Below are 16,745 nucleotides of genomic sequence, written 5' to 3' on the forward strand. Positions count from 1 at the left end.
TGTTATTGTAAATTGTATTGTTATTTGTATATAAATCATTGTGTGTAATAACTATTTGTAATAACTGTTATTGTAAATTGTATTGTTATTTGTATATAAATCATTGTGTGTAATAACTATTTGTAATAACTGTTATTGTAAATTGTATTGTTATTTGTATATTAAAACATATTTGTGTTAAAAAAGAAAAATGTGTGTATCAATCTTGTTGGCAAATGTCATAAATTGGAGATAAAGCGGCATATATTTACCTACTAAATTTAAATTATCAGTTAACTCAGGTTCAGACCTTTCGAAATTGTAATATGTAACACGTACTACTGAGCCACCAGAGAACACTATTAAAGGAAGCTGGGTTTTTAGTCTCTCTATCCTGCCTGGCGCATGCAGACTGCCATTTAACTTTGGAGGCGTTACCTCGTAGAAAAGGCTTTAAAGTGTGAATAACATGATCCCTTCAAATAAAGAATTTGAAAACGAATGGATAATAAATCGAGACATTTGAGAAGTGGCTGACTCATCGTTCACAAGAGGTAGATATTCACCCTTCTTAATGTTGAGAAGGATCCCTCTGCTGAACACGTCATCACAGGAATGATACCTAACAACTTCAAAAGTGTTCTTATGTTAGGAAGATAAACTGTAATGAATCAAAATTTTAATTGCTTTCGATGGTCTGCTAATCGTAGAATGTTCTTTCTATCAGTGTCTCCAAAGATTACCTTCTTCTTTCAAATCGTACAATATTACAGGAAAGTTTAATTCATACGAAAATATGCCACGAAAAAGCTTGAGCAAAAATGAAATGACCTAAGAATGCAGGCATAAGCTTTTGGAGATTGGAAACTGCTCTTAGAGTGGTGCAGCACAGCGATCATTCAGTTTTGTTTAAAGGTAATCTAACAGTGGTATAGAGACTACATCACAGCAGTACACACGTAGATCAGAAGACTCATGTTCATTCTGTACGTGTGCCTTACTTCTTGATATGGCATGTTAATGGTTATATAATTTGCATATGCAAATATGACAGCACTGTCGAAAATGTCACTCAATTTCTCTTTTCTTTCACTTTGAACAGAAAGTAAACTTTTCACCATTTTGTAGGACTGGAGGAGGTTAACTACTGGATATTGCAGTTGATTAAATAAGCAGTAATCGTATGGCAAAAAAATGAAAGGTCCACTTCCAATGACACAAACAAATTCAGATAATTGCACTGAGTAGAAAATTCAAATGACTTAAATTGAGGATTGAGAATCTACATTTGAAATAATGTCTTTCAAGGGTAACACAACAACTGCGAACATTTCGTGAAAGATAAAAGCAGATTTATGATACTCTATCCATTTAGTTTCACAGAGTGGTTTCAGTCGTTTTACCTTTGTTTTTGGTAATGTTTTGTTGATATGATCTTTCAAAGGCCAGGTTCGCTTCACAGATATATTTCACAAGAGAGGATGCATAGGGAATTACACTAAACAAGTGTTTCATGTATTACATATCACAAGATTCGGAGAGTGCAAGGCTTAGCATATGATCAGCATAATGTGCGTCAGACATACTGAGAATTCCATCACCAACTTGATCTCTGATGGACTCTGGAGAAAAATCGACTTTGAAAGAGTATTTATTATTGACTATGAGATACCTTTATCCATTAAATTCACAGCACTGATGAAACTAAAATAAACAAATCTTCCCTGAGTTTCAATTTTCCATATCTACAAATGTTACACATAGAGTTCAGTTATAAAATCTGTATCTCACCTGCTACAATACTGTAAAAACCTTTATTTATTACCTTCTTTACCAGTTTTGTGTTTATATACAAATATTTACACAACTTTCAAGCATGGCATTTCTATAGCGTTTTTATTAATCAGAATAGTATACTTGGGGTGTGTTTAAATTATTTTCGAGCATCAACTTGACTGTAATAGAATTCTAAAATCATTTTCATTTTGGTTATGAACTTCTAGCATAACGTTTTTGTAAGTTTAGTTCCATATCATTATGATGCTCGTTTAATGCCATGTTATGATGGGCACAAAGCAATACTAAAGGATTTGCAGTTCATATCTCACAAGCGGCAAGGCATAATAAGATGAAATTGTATAGATGTGTTAAGCGTATCATGCATATACAAATGCCACAGTTGTCACACGGTGCCAAAAGGGGCGCCACTGTGGTTTCTTTCGCTTATTTTCCATGGGTAAAAATGGGCCTGTCAATCGAATTGCCGCTTATCCAACCAACCTGAATCTGTCGAGAGGTGAGTTAATGAAATATTACATCAAAGGATGCTATGCCGAGGCGGCTTTCAAATAATACCAAAGAGTGCATAATACCTGTAGAGGACCTTGTTACAGTGTTGCTGTGTGAAAGTTAATAAGCAAAAACACTGAGGACACAGGCTGCACTTGTGATAAGCCACGTACAAGCAGGCCACAAACACACCTAATGAAATTATTGTTGAGGTCAGCTATGCCATAACAGAACAACCCAACACAAGTGCACATGGATGCAGCAGCGCATGCTATGTTACCCGGTGTCTGTATTTACCATTTTCATCTCTTTGTAAAGCTTTTCTGTCAACTTTGTTTCTTTAAAAGCTGCATCATGTCCAAGTTATGAAGGAGATAGATTTAACCTGAGTGTTGAATATGTATTGCTGTTCTTGACAAGAATGGAAATCCATGACTGATGATCTTCGAATATCCCATGGACTGATCAAGTACATTCCATCTTTTCTGGAAGATTCAACAAGCACAACTACGTTATTTGGTCGTAAACTAATCCACACGTAACATTTCCTACAAACCTCCATAATATTAAGGTGATAGAATAGTGTGGTTCCACAGCTAACTTTGTTATTGGACCATACTGTTTTGAAGAAACATCAGCACAATGGACTGCAAACTTGAACAGTCAATTCTGCATAGTTACATGCAGTGCTCATAACCAATGTGATTCTAATGCTGCAGCAAGGAAATGTGAAAGACATTGTGTTTTTCATGCAGCATGGTGCCCTTCCACATATTGGTAACCAAGTGAAACACGTCTTTCAGGAGCATTTTCATGATAGAATCAGTTTACGCCACTTTCATTGTGATTGGCTACTTCATTCATTTGACATAGCACTAGCCAATTTCTGGTTGTGGTGTACCCGAAATCACGTATGTACCATGGGAAATCTTATAAAATTTCAGACCTCAATAATGCAGTTGTCTAGGAAGTGGCCAGCATACCAGATGAAATGTGTGTTGTTGTTGTAATGTCTGCTGTCACACTGATGCAGTGCATTCTGGGTTCTGGAGAAGCACATTTGGAACAGATTCTATGGTTGATCAGACATTAAGTCATAATGATGTCCGCGGTGGCAAAATAAGACACTTGTGATATTTTACATCTGCATGATACCCTTTCCACATCTGTAAAATTTCACCTTCCTATGCCATACAGTGTGTGAGATATGAAGTGCAGAACTATGAAACTTTCTTTATAACCACCTTGTACTTTCACAACAGGGACAAAGAACTAGTTTTAACCAACTATCTGTGTAAATGAAATAGTACTAAAATTTCTCTTAAATTCTTTATAAACTCTTCCGATTTTATGACAAATACTTTGTGGTAATTCTTTTCTTGGTGAATCTGACACTCGTGCAGTATATTATTGTCTATTTTAAAAGCGTATACACAAAGCTCTCCAAGGTTTTGAATTTCACTACAACCTTCTTTTGGACTGAAAAAAAAAAACTCGGCAAATAAAAACACTCAAACAGACCGATTACATTGAGAGTAACAGGCACATGTTAAAATATTTCATAGTTGTATATCTCATAGTTCAATCACAGCTTCATACGTACTGTGGACCTTATTTGGTTAAAATCTCTGGTGGAAATGCAAACTCTGTGGTATTTACCAACGGTGCACTAATTACTGTTTCAGCTTAAGTTGAGGATGATGTTAAGATTCAAAATAACGTGTTGCATAATAACATTACTCAAACATATAGTAGGTAAAGGACCAATGAGATTAACTGTTACTCTTGAAATGGCTTATCCACAGAAGGTAGAGTCTATAGTAAAGCATTCTTTGTGTCATCACGTTTACTTACTGACATTCAATGCAAGAATTAACATGATTGACCAAATCTTTCCAAATGCCAGTCCAGAAATAATTCCTTAGCAGCCTCTTCCACATTTTATTAATAATGAAGTGTTCTGCTAGAGTTTTATCTTAAGCAAAGTTAATAAAATACTATCTTCATGACTGAGCGACTTCCCAATCTCTTACTTGAATCTTTCTTTTACTGCCATTTTTGGTAATGTTCTCACTGATAAAGAATGTTGTTTTTTGCCGTTTTTGCAAAGCTTTAACATTTTATTGCATTCAATTTATCTACGACTTATTTATTTATCTCTGGTGGACTAGTACGTTTCTCAGCTTGTTCTATGTGGTTAGCTTTGCGAGTTTATTTGTAAGTTATTGCTATAATGTTGTTCACTTTTACTCATATACTTTGCATGGTGAAAATAGCTAATAAAACAGCAAGTCCGTAATTGTGTATCCCACTAATATATGTTTGTTGTTCAACAAAACATATTTGGTACAAATTCGTGTTTTGTGTATGTTAACAAGCGCCCACTATATTCAACCATGGCAACTTTCAGGATGTTTATTTTTCGTTCTTCCAGAGCTCAGATTACATTTTAATATGAAAATTATATCTTACTCTACACTGTTTGTTTATTAATTAACATCTATAATCCTGGTTCCAAAATTTCTAGCAATGTGCTTAATTCACCATAAACACAGTACCTAACAGTTCCTGGCATTCTACTGGAACCTGTCTTCGTACCATGCTCTGAGGAATGATTGTGTGGGTTCACATAACTCACTACCTGCCCAGATGGCAGGACCTAAATTCCTATCTAGCTAGGAAATACTTTATTTATGTTGCACCTTGCAATACTGTACACTTAACTAAGCCACTTCTGTAAGAGTAAAGGATTCTTGTCAATTAATTATATACGTAACAAAGGAGGAAATGATTGAATAAACTGTCTGAAAAACATTACCCTAACAAATTCTTCTCGCTACTACCTTTTGCGATTTATTTCAGTTAGTAGCTGGATATACAGATTAACATGATTCTTCACAGTCCGTAGCTTTGCTCCTAACGCCTTCCTGCTATTTCTAAATCTACTCACATAACTTCATGTTTATTTGCTTTTTTTTAAATTTCAACTTTATATCAGTTCATGTAATTGTCAAGCAGAAGTCCTGGATCAATATGACACTATTGTAACGTAACTTTTCAAAGGCGTGCTGATGAGGGTTAAACGTATACACACAACGCAATAACTATAACACCTAGAAACCATATACAGACTTAAATTAATATCACAAAGGTACGTCGCAATCTTAGACAACTGTACATGAACTCCCGAGATCCACTCTTAAAAACACAGTAACTGCATCACGAAACAAAATACGTAATGAAGTAAAACAATTAAAATGAGCCATATGGGACACCTTTTGTTTAAAACTCAACAATCAGTGTGACCCTAAGCTCTTCTTGTCACACCTTAAACAATATACAAACAGCAACAAAAGTTATTGCACATACTCAACCCTGCAACATGATAATAAAGTAGCTCACACAAACACGCGAAAGACAGTGGCAATCAGACCTCAATTAAAAAAAAAAAAACACTTTAAAAACATATGACGTTTGAGACATGAATAATCATTTTTATAATTAAGTTACCGAATATGTTTTTCAAATCGTCTTCTATGTACACCAATTTTTCTGGTTTACATTAAAAGCACTCAAGACACAAAACAAGTCACATCCAGATTAGCCGAAATGGTTTCAGAAAATTCTGCAAAACAAAAGATCACTTAATTACCAAACCATAATAGATAGTTTTAACAAAATAAAAAAGAATGCACTGTCGTCTGTTTTCTCGATGTAGAGAAAGGTTTCGACACTGTACAGCACAATTAATTCAGGTTCCGCATGTCAGAAATGGAACTACCGCACAATATTATTTGCTGGTTGTCCAACTTCTTTGAAAATAGGAAATATAGCTAAAACGGAGGGTACCTACTCCTGAGATAGGTGTTCCCCAGGGAGGGGTGGTTAGCCATATATTATTCATCGTGTATTTCAACGATGTGTAATTAACCGATCCAAATTTCTGCTTTGATTCTAAATTCGCGGACGATGTAGCAACCTAGAAGAGTTTCCCCACACCCTCGATAGCCGCTAAAAATCTACAATCGATTAAATATCATGCTGAATACTCTAAAAAAAAATACTGAATAAAAATACAACTAGTTTTATTGTTTCCAATCAACTAAAACCAATCCGAATTATGCTTAAATGGAACCCTTCTCCAGACTTCCACATCTACAAAAGTTTCAAGTTTGACCTACGATCCAAATTTAAGATAGTCAAAGCACATAAATGAAATTCGATCTAAAATAAAATAAAAAAATACTGCCACTTAAGTTTATGACGTTCGGTATCTGCTCTCCGCTGGTTGAATAATTACATGAAGTGCACAGAAACCAAAGAAAGATTGAGTGCTCTAGTTTTAATATATAGTCATTATGACACTCCTGTTAATACTGGAACTGTGTGTAATTTATTTATAGAAAAGCACCTCAGAAAAATGGAGAATAATAACATGTTATTTCAGTAGTGCATACGTGTACATATATGATAGCTAATGATTGAAATAGCTAATATACTGTTGTTATACAAAATTCTTTAAATTAGTAATACAATTTAACAATTAATAACTACTCTGCATGTAGATAGTATAGTACTTTACTTTAGTAAAACATACGTATTTATGCTAATTTAAGTCTAGCTCCCTATGCAGGCAGTGTTACAACAGAATGATTTTTTGACTTTTTACTGGATGTTTGTGGATTTTATGTGAACAGCCACGCAATTGCTTCAGCTATATTTCATACAAAATTGCTTCCACGTTTAATCTCATAGCACCTATTTTTTTCAAATTTTATAGGGGGTGGGACATGTCCACAGAGCCCAGTAACATTAGCATGCTGATAATACTTCGCACAATATGTGTTGGTTTTTTATCTCACAAATTAGAAGTTTAGAACCCCCCTTTCAAACATTCTGCGTATGGGCCTGGTGATGTGTAGGACCTTCGCACTACCAAATAAAACGAGGTGATATAAACACATAACGATACAATTGTTTACATCCATGGGCAAGGCGTAGAAAATGTATCAGTTTGTGTGTAAGTATGGTAAAAACCCTGATCCAAAAGGGGTAATTAATCTAGCATTTTTGTGACCTAATAATAAATTAAGAAACAAATTAACAGCGAAATAATTATAAATAAGTCGTCAACGAGAGAGAAAGATGTCTCTGTTGTACCTGAACCTCCCAGATCTAAAATAGAACTTAAGTTTGTTTGTTTGAAGTTGAAGCTACACAATGGGCTATTTGTGCTCTTCCCATCACGGGTATCAAAACCCGGTTTCTAGCGTTGAAGTCCACAGACATACTGCTGTGCCACTGGAGGGCAAAATAAACCTAAAACCAGACCATGACTGCAAAATCAATCGTGTTACCTCGTGACCAGCAAAAAATATTAGTGTCAACCCTTTTAACCCGGATGCTTTAAGCTATTGCAATATCCTCTCGAGAAAAAGAGGTAATACCTACTAAAGAGAGAACAATAATAACCAATCAATTACAACAAGGTAATGTTAACGATTTTTCTAACCACTTGTTGCCTCCATTACAGCACCGAAACCAGATAATGGAAAAAAAAATTAAAAAATTGGTATAATCAAAACAGGGAGAAAACGTATACTAAGCTCACATATCACACCATTTTTACTACCATTTAGGAACTCTCGGCAGTATTTGAAAAGCTCAACACCTTTTTCAATTTTATGTCTAATCCAAGGTAAACATTTTTTACTGTATACACTGCTTTACAGTACTAGATATATCGAAGTGAAAAACCTGAAACACAGACTTTTCAGAACAAAACCTGTCTAAACCAATCCATTTATTCACTGAATCTAGTACTTATCCTTGACACCATTACTAACAAAACACTAAAATCTACGAAGCAAGCTCGAGTCTCATGCTAATAGAAGATTCTGAACGCTTATTAGGTAACGCAGATTTCATATCTAGCTCCTGATGCTAAAACATTCAGATACGCTGAATATTATTCACCTTTCTAAAACAAGAGGGAATCCTCAACAGCCGTGGTACTTGAAATTATACTATGATACCCCCCCCCCCTTTTATTAGCTACATTTTTGTGCGCCAGGAATACCAAGCGTGGGGCGCGCGTATACCCGATTCAATTTTTATTACTCATCAGGATCTTTACCAGGCTACCCTAAAACTGAAATTATTTTTGGGAGTATTAGAGTAAATTAATCTATGAGACCTTGATCGTGGTCAAATATTTCAATCGAATGGGTTTGACCTCCTGGATCTAAAATTGTAATTAGATCTCCAATCCGCCAAGAGATGACAGAGCTGTGAGCTAAAAGTTTGTGCTTGAAAAAAACAACAACAAAAAAAGGACTCAGTCCCGTTCTGTGAACTGCTATGCCCCGGCTAAAAATCAGCACCTGTCATGAGCATTATCACAACAACTCTACTAACTTGCATTGTCGGAACAATATGAGCAGAATGAAATACCTCTTTTCTCTCTCCATTCAATATAAAAAAGGAGTTGTTTGTTTGGAATTAAGTACAAAGCTACACAATGGGCTATCTGTGCTCTGCCCACCACGGGTATCGAAACCCGGTTTCTAGCGTTGTAAGTCTGCAGACATACCGCTGTGCCACTGGGGGCATATAAGAAAAGGGGGTGAAACTCAATTCAGGCTACATAACTCGCTTCTAAATATTTAATATCTACAGTTTACTCACTATGCACAACTCAAGATCCAGTTTTTTGTTTATACCCGAAAATACCAGATGCTGAATTTGTTGTCGGTTGCTTTTAGATGGTTTGGTTATGTCTTTCGCATGTTGATGAAGTCCCGATCACAGTTGAACAAAACAGCCTAACATCTGTTGTACTTCATAAGATTGTCCAACCATCTTCTGTGGCCACAGTTTTCCAAGTTGTGAATGTATTCACTGTCAGTTGCCAGTGTTGATAGACTTTAATGACAGATGTCTTTAAACAGCAAGCCAAAGAAATGGTCAAGATTGTATCAAAGGATATATATTTTTACCATTACGATTTTTTCACCACCGCACACACTCCTGCTAAAATAAACACTTTCTCATGCTCTTTTCCATTGTCTGGCAGACTAACAACTATATAACATCTCTACATTAACTAAATTCAGGCAAATACTCAAATGGAGTGTTCAACAAATATGTGTGTGTGGTGGGGGGGGAATAAATAATGTGACCAGTCAGTGTACACATTTCAGTAAGTGTTCTTGGACAAGTCTACTGGCATTGGTAAGATGTTGTATAAACTGTACACGTTTTAAAGATATATAATAAATAGTATTTCTTCCATCTATAGTTTATTTATTATTTCACGCTATCCTCACCGTGAGCTGAAAAATTTTAGTACGTGTTTTTAACCATTCGACTGAAGTTTGATGGTACATTAATCCTTGTAACATCATAAAACAGTCCCAGTTAAAATAGTCATATGTTTTAACTTTTTATTGCGTGGTATACAATATCAAATAACGTTGTTAAATTTTTATAGATATACCTCGGTCGTTAAAGCCCCCTTTTTTTTTAATTTTGCTCATCACGTAAAACTTAAAGTACTTAAGTTAAATTAGCACTAGTGCGATGTTTTTAGGCCCTACTCTAGCTTTACTTAGCTGGAGGAACCACTGGAACAAACATAGAGGTAAAAATGCCGTTGGCCCAACAAATATTATAACTGTATATCTAAAATCGTATTTAATTTTTATCTTGAACTATTTTCGCCCGAAAAAAATTAGCCTATCTTATTCACCATTCATCTGAACCTGAAATATCAAGTGCACATGGAAAAATCTAGTGCTGCTCGAAACAGAAAACTAAATATGTTAGGAAGTCTTAGTATTACGCTGCCCCATTTTATGCATATTAAAATGTTCTTCCGCTTAGTTCAACTTCAAGGTTGTAAATTATACTTAATGTCTGGTTTTACACGAACGACTTACTTAATAATACTTTATCGGTTTATGAAAATATGACTGCTTTATCACTCGTTTTTAAAATGGCCGTTGTTATTGTCACAGACAAGAAAAGCCATTGATATCGGCACGAAGTTTAATTTAGCCAGCCTGATTAACCCCAATATTTCACGTGATTAGTCACAAAATTTGACGTTAGTGATCATGGGCCGATTGATACTAGCAGTAGTTGCAATAATAGGGAAGAATATCAACATGTAGCGGAAATTTAAAACTAGTGCTGATCACTTAAAAAGAAAGGAGGAGAATTATAACAGTTCGCAAACCATATGAAATTTTCATAGACTTCCCGCCCTGTAGTTTAATTTACTGTTATCTGTGTCAGTAGCGTTATCGTGGTTTTACTTTTAATTGCCATCTTATCGGTGTCAATAGCAACTTTAAAACACAATGTTTGAAATGGTAAAGCTTGTTTCAAATAAAAATTAGCAAGTGATTAAGGTTTAAAATTTACTATAGTAATAATATGATCTTAACACGTGCATAAGTTAAATATCTCTAATTAGATATAAATCATAGTAGTATAAAATAAACATTTATTGTATACTCACTTTGAACCCATTTCGGTTTTAAATAAGCTAGGCTCCAGAAACTATAGAAATCTTATGATTTTTCTAACTAGAACGAGGAACAAAATACGAGACTTCTAAACACGTTTAGACATACAGTGGTTCAATTAACTGATGAAAACATTCTGTTTGCCTCGTCGTAAATTACACTTGCAGAGTTTTCCTTCCCCTTCACACGTGACCAGTCGCTGCGTTTTTACAGGATAAATAGTACAGTATCCAAGTAACGAGAACCTGGATTGAAATAATAGGCCACGTAAGTGTCAATAGTCAAGAAATGAAAGACAAACTTGGCCAACAGGTTTCTTGACAGATAAACATGCTAGTATCTGATGTTGTAACTCGTTTAACTAATTTTTGTTGTTGAAATATCTCAAATACACTCGGTACTTCTTTTAATGTCTATAGTCTATTTTAGCGTTTTTCATTTCTACGTTTGTGGTTGATACGACTAACCGAAGTTCGGCGTGTTCATTGCCAAGATACACGTGTATTGCCGCGTCCTTATTACTTGGTTGCACATTAATAATAATCTAACGAAAATATATATTTGTGTTTCCGATATCTATAATATACCAAAATATAAACAGTGGTTTTCAGTGCTGTTTTACCATAATGGCTAACTAAATATGTCCGATATCGTCGAACTATGCAAACATATATAAAAATAAAAATCAGTACATAAATATATTAAGTGCCGAAACTTCCTACATTTCATTGTTGTCCACCTGTCCAACCACACAAGAAAACAATCGGGAACAATGTCTATTTTTTAATTCCAAGCTACAGATATTTCATTGTGGCCAATCCTTTAATATTATCTCAAGGCACAATTCCAAGGTTATGTTATGTGTGAAATGTCAAGTTTTGAAGACTATTTTATGCTAATACTTATAAACTATCGCAAAGCACATTTCTCTTATTAATTTACAATTTATAAAGGTTAAGCTAATAGTCTAGTCACAACTTTACTTCCTGGAAAGGATTACAGTGTATTACCTAAGAATATGTCTTTCGAAGTAGATTTCAATATAAATAAATTTCATTCCAGCATAATTACTAAAGTTCAACTTAGGATTACAAAAATTGAGTAGATTGCATTATTTATCAATCGAGTATCACTATTGTTAGCGATACTTAGGTAAACTCGTACTGAGTGATAATTTAAAAATCGGTATGTGACATCACAAACTTGACTGACGTAAGACGAAAATTTCACTCGACAGAAGTATACCGAGGAAATGACTACTATCTTTTCGATGAAAACCAAGTACTTTTCACTCATTGAATCTGCAAAATTGTATGTAATATAAATCGTTTTGCTAAAATTGCATCTCTATTTATAAAAACGAATCGTAAATAAATTATGAATTATATTTTATCCAGCTGGTTAATGTCAAGTAAAACAACTTTGGTCAAAAGTTTTATTTTTTCTATAAATATTACAGTAGAGCTAATTACAAATAGATAGCAGATTTCAAAAGGCATTGATATGAAAAATATTTGAATTACATTTTTGATATTTCGTTTGTTTGTTTGTTGAATTTTGAGGAAAGCTGTTCGATGGCTATCTGCAATAGCCGTCCCTAATTTATAAGTTATATGCTAGAGCAGTGGTCGGCAACCTTTTTTGATCGCGGGTCAATTATTTTTTTATTGAAAAATTTAGCGGGTCATAGGTTGCCGACCACTGTGCTAGAGGAAAGTAGCTAAGCAACAGCACTCACTGCAAACTATTGGGCTACTCTTTATCAACGAATAGTGTGATGAACCATTACCTTTAACGCCCCCATGGCTGAAAGATTTGGTTGTTATTTAGCAGAAAGCTACACAATGAGTTATCTGTGATATTGGTGATCTTGAAGTATGATGAACAGCTTTATTCTGCTCACTGTTGAGCAAGATTAAAAATAATACAAAGTGAAATTTATAAACTTTACAGATTTGTTTTTGATTTCAAGAGTGAATGTCATGAACAATCGAAATGACACATTATGTTTATCACAAAAGGATAATTTATTTACTAAATAACTTGTTAGACAAGACTGTTATATGATGTACAATGAACAAAGAATATGCTATCCACTAATGTTCTTTAAAAGTGCATTTTAAAATAATCTGTAAATTTAATTATTTTTCTGGACTTAGCCATAATTTACCCAATACACACAGTGTTATTTGTTTTACCTATACACAGTTATTAATGCATAAAATATTTTTATTGGTATTTACACTTTTTATGTTTCCTTAGATAAGGTTAATAATTTGAATCAATACAAAATTGAGCTAATTTTTAGAAACCAAAATATAACATATTAACATGAAAATGATGAGAAACAACGAAGTGCTATAAAATTTAGAAGTTACATAATTATTTCAGAATCTACCAAGTAAATAATCACAAAAATTATTTATCCTAAAGTATGATCATAAAGAGAGTTAATTATTTAATATACTGTATATACTTTTCTAGCTAAAGAACTACAATTACTTTTATAATGCAAGTTACCTTGCAAAAATGTACCCAATGATTATATAGTAACACACAACAAAAAGACTTTTAATTGCATGAGTTATAAAAAAAAATGATTTGTTTAAACTTTATAGTCATTATGAAATTTCCATACCACTCAATAAACAGTTGGAAATTCTATTACTTGAATGTTTTTAACAATCAAACTACTGCATAAAGTAGCTAACAACCCATAAACAGATATGCCAAAAACCAGTCAAGAGAAACAGTATGTTAAAGATGCACTGCCTCACCTTGGTAACACAGCTTGTTCATAAATTTTTATTCATTGATACTAATGTAATGACCTGGAGCATTACAATTTTCTTCTGAAATAATTACATTTAACAGCATAGCTATTACGATGTTTCTCACCACTGACAGCAGAGGCAGATCCAGGATTTTTAAAAAGGGCTGATCCAAATGAATTGATAATGGAGAGTCATCCAGATATTTTGAGATCTCTGGAAGGCTAATTCCTGACACTTCCTATTGATTTGGGTCAGTTACTTCCACTTACAAATTAGTAACAAGAAATCTAATTGATCAATACCTTTTGAGATCTCTGGAAGGCTAATTCCTGACACTTCCTATTGATTTGGGTCAGTTACTTCCACTTACAAATTAGTAACAAGAAATCTAATTGATCAATACTGTTTGCTACCATCGAGAATATACTTTCCTTTAGTTCCAGAGCTGTTAAAATCAGGACCTTAAAATGACTGTTCACTAATGGGCTAGAGAGGGGATAGAAATTGTGAAAGCCATACTGACGAAAAGGGCTCCTCTGTTTTTGTGTGGAATAAAAAAAAAATCTTTAGAGCTATCTTAAACATTTTACCCATTACAGATCTCCTTTCCATCCAGGAATACAAAAATAAAGTATCCCAGAAAATGAATAAATAATCTTTCTACATTTTGGATCTCTACTTTTCTCTTTATTTTTATTTCTTTTTGCCCTGGTTATAAAAATAATACTTTCTATTACTTAAAGAAATATCTGGAGATATAAATTAATTTTGTGTATGTGATATTTTTCATTCATTATAAATAACACAAATCTATGGGTGGGATTTGGGACTAAAATATGTGTGTGAGGAAGTAGGAGGGGGGCCAATAATTTTGCTGATGCATACATTGTTATTGTTATAGAACTGGTCGTTAAAGTGATCTTCTACAATCTTTAAAGTTCATAGTACAGTTGTTTGTACTAGCATAGCACTCACTGGTTGCCAAGGTGATCAACACATTCATAAACAAAGGTTCCTGTAATTCATGAAAGACTTTTGACAGCATTCTAATGTGATTAGCACATACTGGCTTTTCCCTCCTCTGTTCTCACTCCACAAAACACTCAGAAACAGATGCAGAATAAGTGCCACAGCAAAAAGTTCCAAATATTTCTCACAAATTTGCAAGAACTAATTAGAAATTCACATGATGACATATTACTGAATGTCACTGATTTTGCTGTCTTTGAATAAAAAATTAAAAAAAAAACAACAAGTAGTGAGAGCAGAAGAAGGAAAAGCCAACCCTTATGGTGGCTCAATAACCTAGACAGTATACTTCAGCCAGTAAAAGGTGAAATTCAAATCCATTTGTCAGTCCCTCAAACTTCAAAATGCTGGTGCTCTTTCTAGAAAAGAAGTTGAAACCTTCAGATTAAGTAGAGAAATGTGTAACAAAACGAGCTGTCACATTTAGTTTACTAAAAATCTTAAACCTAACATATCATACTTCCTGTATCGTTATGAATAAAAAATAGATCAGGGAAAGGAAGTATTATGTAGTTTTCAGACTTATCAAACCAGTAAATGAAGGTATCATCATTCTCATGTAAAGAACAGAAGGTTAGAATTTCAATATACACAACTAATGTTATACAAAATACATTTTATTTGTAGGAGAATACAACTGCATTGTCATTTTACTCTTGAATAAATTTTTGGTCAACATTTTTCATAGTAAAATCTTATCTAAATAGATCAAACAACAAAAAAAGCTGTTTCTAACAAAATGATAAGATATTCAAAAGACAAAAGATATCTCAAATATGAATTTTTTCATTACTTCTAGATTGTAGAAACATTAGGTTAAGTTTAAATATTTTAATGTATATATATATACATTTTTTATTTTTGATGTTCATTAAAAATCATGGCTCACCTGCAAAAAACAGAATACAATGATGGCTGTTCATCCAGCTTTCATGTTGCCAACATTTTGTCGTTTGAGGCACCAATACTGGCTGACTTGGAGTCACTTTCTTGTCATGATTCGTAAATACTGAAGAGCATTTCTGGCTGCATTTTCTTTGGCTTCATCTGAGGATTTCCCAACTCCAAAACAAACTGCTGCTGGAAGGGATCCAAGATGAACTAGACACTGATAATTGTCTGAAAATAAATATAGGTATTATCAGATAATTTGATTCACCATTCAAAAAACAAAATAGCAGGGAGCTTACTTTTAGATAAACTTTTATGCATATGATAACATTGAGCTCAGAAAGTTATATTTTTAATTGTGATCTTAAGTGTTAATTCATTTCACATTTGACAAACTTTTTAAAATGAAAAAATTACCATACAAAATATATTAAAGATTCGAAGTTTTGAATATTCAGGGAACTAACTGAAGGCAAGGCCTTCACTTCAAGTGTAACTGTTATTCCTCAGACATTTTCATAAATTCCTTCTTATATGCAATTATACTTGTTTATGCTACTCTTTTTCTGTAATGGTCTTGAACAAGTAACTAAAAATCATCAAAATAATTACAACCAATCAAGCAGATATCACCTGGTTATGTTTGTCAGTGCTCTACCTTTTAGCACCAAATAGCAAGTTCAATAAGCACAATTTTCATGTAACAGCATACCTGAAAAAACTATCTTTAAATTGGACACAAAATTCCACCTTAAACGTAATTCATATAACAATAAATGTGTTATAAAAGTTTAATAGATTTTCATGCAAGTATAAAAAAATACTCCATTGAAATGTACACAAATATATGTATGTCAGCTGGTCAAAAAATGGGCACATATTGTACAAGTACTGAAAGAGAAATTAATGAAAGGGTGAAAATATGTTTACAATCTATGCCTTCTTACACTTACCTTTGTACTTTGAATATTTTAATTATTTATAAGGTTAAGAGCTATTTAAATATAAGTAATCATAGTTTAATTAATGCATGCATAAGTTATTTGAACAAAGAACTATCTGCAAAGACTGACTTACCATACCAAAATGCTAATGTTAATTAAAATTATTCTAAAAGTTATGAAAAAAGTAAATAATTTGGAGTAAGAAAAAGCTATCAAATGCATGCGTGCTGAAAAGATTTACATATTATTTTCTAGATTGTGACAAGTCAGATGTTTGTGCTGGGTTTCATTTTCTGTACTAACTTTAT

At 33.4% G+C, this 16,745-nt stretch overlaps 2 protein-coding genes across 7 annotated transcripts in view; both read right to left on the reverse strand.

Moving 5' to 3' along the window:
* Positions 1-11,055, reverse strand: part of LOC111085745 (transmembrane ascorbate ferrireductase 1-like) — a 57,894-nt gene extending 46,839 nt beyond the window's left edge. The window contains exon 1 of the mRNA XM_022385763.1: positions 10,793-11,055. Coding sequence (XP_022241471.1) covers positions 10,793-10,803 — 11 coding nt within the window. The 5' untranslated portion in view covers positions 10,804-11,055. The remainder of the gene's footprint in view (positions 1-10,792) is intronic.
* A 1,578-nt stretch (positions 11,056-12,633) lies between these two features.
* The window catches only part of LOC106459309 (RISC-loading complex subunit tarbp2-like), a 54,215-nt gene continuing 50,103 nt past the window's right edge, over positions 12,634-16,745 (reverse strand). For 3 of the 6 annotated variants that reach the window (XM_022385765.1, XM_013918920.2, XM_022385770.1), the window contains 2 exons: positions 15,492-15,721; positions 12,757-14,961 (listed from right to left, as the gene is read on the reverse strand). In XM_022385765.1, coding sequence (XP_022241473.1) covers positions 15,585-15,721 — 137 coding nt within the window. In that variant the 3' untranslated portion in view covers positions 12,757-14,961; positions 15,492-15,584. Of the gene's footprint in view, positions 14,962-15,491; positions 15,722-16,745 lie in introns of all 6 variants that reach the window. The other 3 variants (XM_022385767.1, XM_022385766.1, XM_022385768.1) reach the window with 2 other exon arrangements.

The sequence above is a fragment of the Limulus polyphemus genome, unplaced genomic scaffold (assembly GCF_000517525.1).
Source record: "Limulus polyphemus unplaced genomic scaffold, Limulus_polyphemus-2.1.2 Scaffold590, whole genome shotgun sequence".
Classification (NCBI taxonomy): domain Eukaryota; kingdom Metazoa; phylum Arthropoda; class Merostomata; order Xiphosura; family Limulidae; genus Limulus; species Limulus polyphemus.